Source organism: Borostomias antarcticus, assembly GCF_949987555.1.
Source record: "Borostomias antarcticus genome assembly, chromosome: 23".
NCBI classification, from domain to species: domain Eukaryota; kingdom Metazoa; phylum Chordata; class Actinopteri; order Stomiiformes; family Stomiidae; genus Borostomias; species Borostomias antarcticus.
The window spans coordinates 6,453,199-6,464,990 of NC_140256.1; the positions used below are offsets into that span (position 1 = coordinate 6,453,199).

Sequence of the window (11,792 nt, forward strand, 5' to 3'; positions counted from 1 at the left end):
TTGTTCAGTGACCTCCTGGCTGTCAATCTTGCTATCATGGAGGTTGTGGAGTCTAGCAGTAGTGCAGCAGCAGGTGGACTGGGCCTTGGGGCTGTAGTAAAAGCTCTATTCAGGACTGCGGACACTGTGTTTACCAACAATGAGGGACATAACTGAGACTATACTGGTCACCAATACCACACAGCTTGTTAAAAGGCTTTATTGTAGTCAGACAGACAGCATTTCAATGTGAATAGGGGCAAAGAGAAACGATTTGGTGAGAGTGCGGTTTCCAAAAATAGTACCCCATTGCTAACACAAAGCCCATAAGAATTATTACTTAATAAAAATGGTTTCAGCGGTGGTTGGAATTAATTCACATAAGACACCATGTGTGAAATTGTCCATCAGTATACAGTAACGTGAAAATATATTTCTTTGTGTCTGTGTGTCTGTTTTGACAAGAATGGTATTTTTACTCCATGACTGCCCTTTAGCCTCTGCATGTCAACATTTTACATCTAAAGTTTGTCACAATTTTACATCTAAAATTAGACTCCTATGAGCTACTTTAGGGTACATTATGCATCCGGATATATTACCGTCAACACACAAATGTTATAGAGTCACATTCTATTTTGTGATGAAAATTCGTCTTTTTTTTTTTTTTGAAGGGGAGGGGTATTTTCCCCTCAATTTTTCCAGTTAAACTGATAAAGTCTCTCCCATTTTGGAGCTCAAACGGTAGTTTTTCATTTGAGCGTCACAATCCCCTTATCAGCGTCTCCCAGAGTGTGGAGAGAGTGCTTATCTTCACGAGCCAGCAGACTGAAGCCAGCTCCCGCAGGAATGAGCCCCAGACAAAGACACCCCCAGGGACACTGATCCTGCCAACCTCCCCTGTCCACATACACCAGGCAGCTAGCACTAGCCTCCTCCACCACCACCATCATCATCAATAACCACCTAGCCCTCTATCTCTGCCTGCTCTGGCCATACTGCCTAAAGAACAAGCACAGGCACAACAAAAAAAACCTCCAGAAAGGGTGTTTTTAAAGGCAGACGAACAAAAGCGTAGGGAGGGATAGTTAAAGAGTCGCCCCATGTGGAGGCTAGGTAAACACCAGTGGTAATGGTCCACTAATTGCCTTGCCACACTTTGCTCCTGCAGTGAATAGGAGACATATTGTGAGAATTAACAGGCTGTTCAAACCTAACCTTTAGAGCAGACTTCTAGCCCTGACCATAGCCTTAAAGGTCAGACCACATGGTTCTTTTATACTGTAGCAGCCCATTCCCTTGAGCAATGAATTGATAGGGCAGACTTATTGGCAAAGTCAGTCAGAGGAGCCCTTAGAATTAACCTTTTGTCGTGTTTTGCCTTTATTGTGGCGTATTTTCACATTGCCCTGACATTATTTTGATTCTGATAACACCACCAATATATCAGTTTCTTCAATGGGGCTTAATCTTGTTTTCGGTGGGATGTCAAAATGGTTGGCTCCTTGGTCCTCCACTGATCTCTGAATATGAAAACTGAGACAGCCAGCTGACCTGATTAGGGCTGTATATCATCTTGGATTTCGCGATACGATACGCATCACGATACACAGGTCACGATTCGATACGTATCACGATACGATACGTATTGCGATACACACATCATTTACTGAAAGAAAAGTGTTCAAGACTGAAAACTGAATGGCTCAAATGCACTATATAGATAACTCAAACTCAATGACTGGACAGAGAGCTAGCTAATAAATATTTTACATTTGATATCCATGATTTTTAAACTGTCAACATTGTAGTATTTATGGTTTTTCAAAATTATTTATATGTATGCTTTTTTAACTTAATATTGTAGAATGCTTTTTAAACTGGATTTAAAAATGTAAATAAAAAATTATTTTTTATTTTTTATTTTTTTATTTTACAGCGCCCGGCTGTATCGATACTCCGGGCTGAAAGATCGATACAGTATCGCGAGACTACTTACCGCGATGCATCGTTGTATCGATACAATCCTACAGCCCTAGACCTGATACAGATGCAGTATGATGTCTCTTGGTGGTGTGGATCTGGGTAGTTTGAGTATGGATGTGATTGTTTGGAGGGGTCGGGCTTGGCTGAAGAGGCCTGCTGGGAGTGCGTCTGCAGACCTGCAGCCTGCAGTGGAGGAAGCAGAGATCCAGAGACCCGGGTCCCAGCAGCACTGCAGGTGCAGCCCCTTGGAAGTGCAGCAAGGCCCATGAATGGCACAAATTCAGCCCCATCGGGGCTGTTCTCCAGGCCCAGGGCTAATCCCGGCCCTAATCGGATTATGTAAATTCCTACTCCACACAGAGAGACTTTTATGGAAGGCTGCGTCTTTGAAACAACACTTGAAGGGTGTAAAAAGAACAGTGACAATTGGTTAAACTAGACGTTGTTTTTTTTATCTGAATGGAGGTGGAGAGTGGGAGGCAGAGAGAAGGAGGGGGGGGGAGAAAGGGAGAGGATGGAGAAGAGGTTGGAGAGAGAGATAGATGGTTTACGCCGATGCCTGTGACCCCAGACTGGGTGCCAGCTCCACATGTATGCTGTAATTTATGTGTGGCCTTTGGAATGGCTCAACAAGATTACCATAGTCATAACAAAACCCACATTGTTCAACTGTCAATCTGGATATGGTATTTTTACCTTTTGTGGCCCAATCAGGGGGTGAATTCAATGCTTGCAAGGCTAGCGATATCAAGGTTGGACTGAGCTACTGTGGCTAATGTTGGCGGCATAGAAAGAAACAAGTGTCTAGAAGTGTAAGCAAAGGATCAAGCAGGGAAACGTCTCAGTTTCACATCAATTGGAATTTAAACTTGGACATATTGTCACCTTTGAGAGTCACTTTCAGGAGTGAATAAAAGAATGAATCAATTTGGAGAAACCATAACAGGAAAAGTAGTGGATGATATGGGAATGAAGGTTTCTGAATGTTTCACAGAAAATTCAACTTCAAATTCAATTGTTTTTCAAACAATCTTTGAAAAACAATCTTTATGTCTAGACTTTTTTATATATTTTAAAGTCAAAAGGTTGGCCTTTACTGTAGGTCAGGTCTTTGATTTGCAGGCAGATCTTCCCTATGGGAGACACCCTGGGGGGACGTGTGGAAACATCACTCTTGAGTTCAACACCTCACACAATGCTACAGACTGGAGGAGAGGCTCGACGACAGCACACGTCACACAATAGGGCTCACCCTGCTATAAAATGTGAAAATGCGTGTGTGCACCAGCCTTCCCCCTCTCTCTCTCTCTCTCTCCCTCTCTCCGCTCTCTCCCTCCCCCCTCTCTCACAAACAGCCATCAGAGAGTATGAGAAGACTGAACTGAGTGGATGTACAAACTAGAACTGAGCTGCTGCAGAATTCAACACTGATGACCTGAGAGACAAGCTTGGACAACCTGATACCTCTGCATACTAGCTAACGTGCTCACAGGTGAGATGATAGAATATTATTTGGAGGGATTTTTCACCCTCTGAGGACTTATTTATGGTATTTTTTAATTTCATGTTTTGGTATTGGTCCAAAAAAATCAAAACCTCTCAGGTCAAATGAAAGACAAGAAATGTTAATTGATGTAGTCTAATGTTGCAGTAGATCCTTTTCATTTTTGGGAGTTAGAATTTCCCCCCACAAATGTTTTGTATCATGTATTGCATTTTGATGCTTTCATTTTGTATTGAATATCATTTCTATTAACATACATTTTTGCTCAGATTAGGGAATCGTGTTTTTTGCATCTATTCATGTCATTCATGTTACATCATATATCCATAGACACAACAGCCTCTATTCTGATGCGTCAAGAGTAAGGATTTTCAGGTGTCACTATACAGTATCTCTCCGTCTCTGAGACACTAACATGTGTTGCCCCCTCCCTCCAGGACAGCACCATGACCAGGAAGGTGTTCACCAACACCAGGGAGCGCTGGCGCCAGCACAACGTCAACTCCGCCTTTGCGGAGCTCCGCAAGCTCATCCCCACCCACCCTCCCGAGAAGAAGCTGAGCAAGAATGAGATCCTGCGCCTGGCCATGCGCTACATCAACTTCCTGGTGCAGCTGCTGGAGAGCCAGAGCGGCCAGCCGGCCTCACACTCCCCCACCGCCCTGCTCACCTTCCTCAGGGGCAACGTGGAGCGCCTACAAGCCTCCTCCCGGCCCTGGGGCCTGGGGCTGGCCAGCGACACAGATGCCCCCTCCCCTGGATCCAGCTGTGACAGCTCAGAGGCCTGGTAGAGGAGCCACAGGGAACAGACGTTTCCTGGAATAGGGGCTCTGGTCTATGTACTGGGTGAAACTGTGCCCAACCTTCAACTCCATTTTGGCTCTGTTGACTCCAGAGCCTGGTACAGGCATGCCGTGGATATGTATGTGATGTTTGTGGATGCTACTGTACCTGCAGAAGGGGAAACCTTGTGAAAATCTGTAAACTGCATGGATGTAACTTGGATGTATTCTCCCTTCATGTCTTCAGTTAATGTGCCTGTTGATGGGAGAGCTGGAAATTATTGTATTTTTAAAGTAAAAAATGGGAGGTGCATTTTGCCACGGAGGACAACTGAAGGGATCTAGTTATATATTTCAACAAACACTCAGAATCACAGTTCAAAGGTTCATCCCATTCACTAAGAACTGCAAACACTTTTGTTCACATGCTGATTTTATAATGAACCTAAACTGACCTTACCTGTACAAAGCACTATTTATTATCAAGTCCTGCATTATACTTTATTTATTTATTATTTACGGTAATGGGCTTCCAGGGATTGAACCAATGATGGTAAAACCGACAATCCTATTTGAAAGTTTCAATAATAGGACCATATTGTGTGTTTGACTATTTATCCATTTGCTCATTTTGTACAATAAGCATGTCATGTAGCCAAAGATTATTATAATTTGATTATTATTATAATTTGTCTATTGTCTTATAATTATCTATTGTCAAGGCTCTTGTCATATTTACTTTTTTATGCTTCTTTTGTGAACTATTTTGATTTATTTGTGAATATGTTATTTATTGGAACTATTTATTTAATAAATGATTTGTTAATAAAGACTATTGTGAATGACATTGTTTTGAATAATGCAAATTAATGCTACAATTTAACAGATCAAAATTGTCCATACCATCTCTGAATTTAATGCAATGCTAGAAACATAACAGAGTAAGTCAAGAGTACACCTGCTCTCTGTGTCACTTTGTCTGACCCTAGTCTACACCTTTGTTTCTGCTCAATGGGTCATGCCATGATTGTCCACTACAAGCCCTCTGATGGCTGTGTGGACACAACGATGACCTCTGAACTGTGTTCGGTGTCCGAGTGCAGAGAGAGAAAGGACAGCTTAACTTGTGGCCCGGAGTCACAGGTCAGCCTGCCATCAAACCCTGACCACTGACCAAACACGCAGATGTAGACCAGCACTTCTGAGAGATTTGATATCTTTGTTGAAGCCTAATAACTTGCTTAACACCGCAAACTTCATCAGTCGTTCAAAATAGGATACTGTGCAATGAAAGAAATAACTGTACACTTTACTGACAATGTTTGGCACTGACAAAAATACACAGAGAATCAGAAATCTCCCTGCAAGCTCTGTCATGATGATTTATTCTAAAATAGTCAACCATGAAATCAGATTTAGAGGAAGCACAGTTCAATACGTCTTAAAAAGCACATAAAAAAATACAAAAACAAACGGAAAAAAGCAAACTGTTTCAGAATTTGTTAGAATTCATGCTTTAGCTGTCATGTAGCAAAACGACGTTTACAAGCAGAGGTCACACATTTACATCCTTAATGATCTATTGTGAAAGTGGAAATCTGTTCCATTTCCTGCCAAAAGGCTGCATGTACTGAGCTGAAGGGTAAACATGGAGTTGGTTTTAAGGCGTTCCCCTCTTTCTCACTCCCACTGTTTGACCTGCTAATGGTGTGTACATGGAAGAGAGGGCAGCTGGACACACACACACACTAAAACCCTGTGGGAACGGACAGGTGACACCTAGTAATCCAGGAGAGATACAACATGAGTCAAACGCTACTGTATAGGGACGGATGGTTAGCTTCAGGTTATCTCCCCTGTCTATGTGAGCTGTGTCATTTGCTGAAGGAGTAGGTCAATGTTCTTTAGCTGTCCTGGTCTACGTTAGAAATTATGTATTCATAGTATGTGGGTTTATTTACTGTATGTTCAGCAAATATTGTCATTCCAGTTTTCTTTCATGTGAAAGGCAGCACTAAAAGACGGGTTACAATCATCATTCTTCAGTCTTGTCTCAGGATTAATGTGTCAATTGCTGATGCACCTCATTTGCACATTATTTGCAGAAAACATTCAAACACAATAAGATGTTATTTCCACAACCAGGATAACTAAACACATAGATGAAAAAGAAAATGAATCGGTATGCTGCTCATCTCCACATCCAAGTATATTTGCCTGATTGACTATTCTCTCCCAAGTACACGGGTAATCATCTATTGAGAGCACAATTTCCTTATCAGCGTCTAGCACACTGTCTGAATCGCTTATCACAATGAGCCAGATCAGGGCAGGCAGCCCCTCACTCTCCCGGCTCAGGCGCCTGTGAAAAAGAATTTCTGGAGCTGGGTGCCAACCGATAGACCCTGAGCTCTTTATCCCCTTAAACCAATTCACACTCTGCATGTTTAAATATTTCAGCTCACCCCCCACCCCCTCCTCTTTTCTTTCTCTCTCTCTCGCTCTCTCTCTACATCATTCCAGTCTTCCCCCGAAACAGGCAGCCATGAGTTGACCGGCGCTGTGTGGGATGCAGGTGCAAACTCGCTGGGGTGTGGGGTGTGTGTGTGTCGGGGAGAGAGGGGAGAGGAGGGGTAAGGGAGATCCCTATTGTTGGGCTGGACAGCACCCTCTCTCCTCTGGAGCACTTTCTTATAGGGGGACCACACTGGCAATCCCACGTCCTAATCTGATTATGCAAATGTCTACTTGAAAAAGCAACATGCTGTAAAACCCATGCCCAGGCACTATCTGGGAGATAGGAGGGGAGGCATGAGGAGAGAGAAGATCTGCAATAGACACTGGAAAGAGAGAGGGAGACAGAGAGATTCCCAGAATGCCCATGTGTCTTTTCCTGTACATACTGCATACCACATATCATATTAATTTACATAATGCATACCATGGCAACAAGTGATTCATCATTTTAGTGGTACACTACTATCAACTCCCTATGCGGAGGGCTGTGGATATACCAGGAACACATGAAAAGGCTATAACTTTCTTAGCAGGGCAGAACATTTATTCAAACCCTTATTGTTTTTTCACCAGACATTCCTGGATTCAATGTCAATAGGACTCTACTAAAATGTTAATGAGGGGCCAAAATGACAAGACTGAGATTTAGACTCCCACGCTGTAGGAGGTGACATCTCAGGAAAAACACTCACAAAGCCCCTAGAGCTCCCAAAGACATGGTAGAGTCTGTGCATTTATTCCCTTGGAGTTCACCCTCGGAGTACGGACTGACATCCGCTGCCTCTTTCACCTGACGTCTCTCATATCCCTCACACAAACTTAAGACATGAAAATATAAAGACATGAAAATAAGATGTAAGACAATATATGTATTAAGGTCTGCCAAAGTATGTCCATAATATTGATATATCTTAAGTGGCATTATCACTCACACACAACCACACACACACACACGCACACACACTCTCACACACACACACACACACACAAATCACCTCACCACACACTCTGGAATGGGGTAAAAGAGTAAAATGCTGATAGTGCACAGATACCATCAGCTCATTAGCAATAGCACAACCGGTTCAGTCCTCCTCACAATCGTTAAGAGTTGGATATTCAGTAACTCAGGTTTGGGAGAAGAGGACCACACCACAACTCCTCCACAAATGAACACAAACCTGATCCACCTGTCACTGCCCCACACACGCCTACTGTATGCTCACGTCCAATTAACAAGCAGCAGGATAATCTACCTGTTCTCCACTCCACTATCTCTGCTGTCCACCCCAACGTACAAACATAGCAAAGTCACACAAACTATTCCATACTATTCATACTATACTATCCATGCTGTCCTGTCTGTTGACCTTTCCCTCCCTATTTTGTCCACCCTTACAAAACCAAGGACTAGTTCACTACATCAGGTGACCAGAGTCCAAGTTCTGCGTTAATAATTCATTTTACTTGACAGAATAGTTCTGAGTTAATGATTGGTTTCCATTTACAGTATAGTTTTTAAAAGGTTCAGGATCCACCACACACACTGTTACTGTACGTGCCCAGACTCAGCCCAGGGGAGCGAAAGGGAGTAACAGATTCAAACAGTGAACCGGATGACAAAATTCATAGAGTGAACCGGGTGGGCACACACACACACGCACGCACGCACGCACGCACGCACACACACACACACAGACACACACACACACACACACGATGAAGCTGGCACAGAGTGTATCTGTGTGTGTGATCCTACTGTGGATCACTGGGAATGTGAATGGTGGAAACATCCTTGTTTGGCACACCGAAGGAAGCCACTGGATCAACCTCAAACCTGTCCTGGACACTCTGATTGACAGGGGACACAGAGTGACAGTGCTGGTGCAGAATGCCTCTCTCTACATGGACCCCAGCGCACCATCTCGCTTCAACTACGAACCCTTCAATGTCTCTGTCTCTTTGGAGGTCATGAATGATTTTCTGGAAGAGTTCATTCACTTCTCCATGTATGAGATTGACCACCTGAACCTCCTGGAGCTCCACCTGAAGTACTTTGACCTCATGCAGAGAGATTTAAGGCTATCTATGCAGGTGTGTGACGGTCTGCTGAGGTCAGACACAGTCATGGGGAGACTGAAGGCTGCAAAGTATGACCTCATGCTAGCAGACCCCATCTACCCCTGTAGTGAGCTCACAGCAGAGATTCTGGACATCCCTCTGGTCTACACTCTGCGTTTCTCCATCGCCCACGCCTGGGAGAGGCTGTGTGGCCAGCTGCCGGCACCTCCTTCCTACGTGCCAGGTGCCATGGTGAAGCTAACAGACAGGATGAGCTTCTCTGAGCGACTGTGGAACTTCCTGTTCTATGCCTCTCAGGATCTGCTGGCGCAGAGTCTGTGGAGGGAGCTGGATAACTACTACAGTGAGATCCGAGGTGAGCTTGCAGCCCCAGGGATGGGCGTCTAAACCTAGCAAGGCTGTGTGTTCATATGTTGTTGTTCTGGGTAAAAGCATGAAAAATGATCATCATAAGTATACTAGATATAATATCATCATCATCATAACTATATATAATACTATATCTACCGTGTCACTAATTTATACTAAAATGTTTTGCCTGGCCATGAACAGGGAGGCCAGTGTCTTTTTGTGAGATGATGGGCAGAGCAGACATTTGGCTAATCCGGACATACTGGGATTTTGAGTACCCCCGTCCTTTCCTCCCCAATTTTAAGTTTGTGGGAGGGATCCACTGCAAGCCTGCCAAACCCTTACCAAAGGTATGGTTAAAGCACACTCAAACCAACAAAAGCACATTAAAAATCCCTTTAAAATATTTTGTCTTACTCTTAGGCTCAACAGCCGGGAATATTAACCATTGCTTCTTAGAAGGTGACAGGCATGAGTGTTATTACAAGAAACCCTGTTCTATTCTGTAATCAGGACATGGAGGAGTTTGTGCAGAGCTCAGGGGATGATGGTATTGTGGTGTTCACCCTGGGCTCCATGATCAAGAACATGACTACAGAGAAGAGCAACATGATTGCCTCTGCCCTCGCTCAGCTTCCACAGAAGGTCAGACAACAACCCACTGTGACTATTACTGACATACACATGCTAACTGAATGGTTGAGTCCCAGCACAGATTACACAATACCCTGCTCATACTGTTCTAAGTCAGTGTACTGCAAGGCAAGACAAGTGTATTTGTATAGCACATTTCAGCAACAAGGCAGATACTAAGAACAGTATTTGGAAACACATTGTGCTGTGTGGATGTTTCCCTATGACCAGATCCTGTGGAGACACAGTGGGGGGAAACCTGAGACCCTGGGAGCGAACACCAGAGTGTATGACTGGATCCCACAGAATGACCTCCTGGGTACTGAAGAGAGTACTAAACCTATGCATGAATTCATATAAATATTCCTCTTGCTGATTCTTGTATCAATCCATCAATCTGTTGATCCGTGAAATGTTACATAACACACAATAGATGCACTAACAATGTAAACATTTCACCAGATATCTCTCTTTTGTTTGCTCTAAAAGGTCACCACAAGACCAGAGCCTTCATCACTCACGGTGGGACCAATGGAATCTATGAGGCTATCTACCACGGGGTTCCCATGGTGGGGATCCCCATGTTCGGTGACCAGCCCGACAACATGGTCCACATGAAGGCCAAAGGGGCTGCGGTCATCATGGACTTCAACTTCATGAAGGCCCAGGACCTGGTGGACGGGCTCAACGCGGTCATTAACGACCCATCGTAAGTCGTTCCCATATTCACTGTGAAGTAGGCTACTATGGAATGTAAAGTATATTAAAAGGCTGTAAAAGTTATGCTGCGTATGACAGAGGGTAAAATCCCATGGAATACACCAATGACAAGGAGTTAAGAGGGGAAATGGACTAAATGTTTGTATCCATATCAACACTGCAACATTGAGTGGTTCAAATAGGATGGCACACTCAAAAGATTCTGCATCATGCAGTTCATAAATCATGTAGTTATCAGACCAGTGGATCACTGATGTCTTTTCTGGACAGCTACAAGGAGAATGCCATGAGGTTGTCCAGGATCCACCACGACAGGCCCATCAGCCCTAAGGATGAGGCCATATTCTGGATAGAGTTTACCATGAGGAACAGAGGAGCCAAGCACCTTCAAGTCCAGGCCCACAATCTCACCTGGTACCAGTACCACTGTCTGGATGTGCTGGCCTTCCTCCTGACCACCGTCCTGCTGCTGACCCTACTCGTGGTCAAAACCTGCATCTTCTGTGTCAGGATGTGCTGTGGCCAAAGGGGGAAGACCAAGAGCAAGACAGAGTGACTGTCAATACAAAGGATGACCATTTTAACGCATGTCCATTCACTTGAAATGGCCTGTCCTCGCACAATTAGCAGAAATACCTCATGATGAATTGAAAGTTATTTTTGGTCATATATGCCACATTTTATATATGCTCATTTTAAAGAATAGTTAAAACTGATATGCACATGAATACCAAACTTGTGTGACACAAAAGTACAACTATAAATCACTGTGCATTTTGACAAGTGTGCAATGAAAGAGAAGTTTGTCTCGGTAAAATCATAGTAATTGCTATTAGGTGTGCATTTTAAAGCTATCCAATTAGCATAATTGCTCAGAGCTGGTGCTAATCCAATTAACAGCAAACTCAAGTCTCCATTGTTTAGTTTAGCCGACAATTAATGAAACCACACACAAAGTTTTCATACTGCGTTTTTTACTTTGAATATATTCTTCTCCCCAAGTGTTACCTAGTACCTGTGAGTGCATTCTATACCAAAATAACATGCAGGCATGAGGGGCTGCATGAAAAGCAAAATACATTCTCAAATGAAAATTAATTGCTGTAACCAATTACTACAACACAAAATGCCCCCCCCATCTTATGTAACCCATTAGATGAACAGAGCCAACAAAAAAAAACTTTATAAAAGTAAATTGTGACATTTCAACAGTATCTGTGACATTTCATTAATAAACATAC

At 43.4% G+C, this 11,792-nt stretch overlaps 2 protein-coding genes across 2 annotated transcripts; both read left to right on the forward strand.

Annotated features, from left to right (window-relative positions):
- Window positions 1-3,915: 3,915 nt before the first annotated feature.
- Window positions 3,916-4,260, forward strand: tal2 (T-cell acute lymphocytic leukemia 2; the record flags this gene model as incomplete). The annotated part of the gene is made up of 1 exon (XM_084457326.1): window positions 3,916-4,260. One exon carries the CDS (start codon window positions 3,916-3,918, stop codon window positions 4,258-4,260), a length of 345 nt encoding a protein of 114 aa, XP_084313452.1.
- A 4,184-nt stretch (window positions 4,261-8,444) lies between these two features.
- Window positions 8,445-11,656, forward strand: LOC311325030 (UDP-glucuronosyltransferase 2A1). The gene is made up of 6 exons (XM_084457667.1): window positions 8,445-9,202; window positions 9,400-9,548; window positions 9,712-9,843; window positions 10,063-10,150; window positions 10,321-10,540; window positions 10,822-11,656. Exons 1-6 carry the CDS (start codon window positions 8,485-8,487, stop codon window positions 11,105-11,107), a joined length of 1,593 nt encoding a protein of 530 aa, XP_084313793.1. The 5' UTR covers window positions 8,445-8,484; the 3' UTR covers window positions 11,108-11,656.
- The last annotated feature ends 136 nt before the right edge of the window (window positions 11,657-11,792 follow it).

Excerpts from the sequence above, each read along its gene's own strand:
- LOC311325030 (XM_084457667.1), top strand. The coding sequence starts at position 8,485 with ATGAAGCTGGCACAGAGTGTATCTGTGTGTGTGATCCTACTGTGGATC. Across the intron at positions 9,844-10,062 it reads TCGCTCAGCTTCCACAGAAG|ATCCTGTGGAGACACAGTGG; the intron begins GTCAGACAACAA and ends CCCTATGACCAG. Across the intron at positions 10,541-10,821 it reads GCGGTCATTAACGACCCATC|CTACAAGGAGAATGCCATGA; the intron begins GTAAGTCGTTCC and ends TTTTCTGGACAG.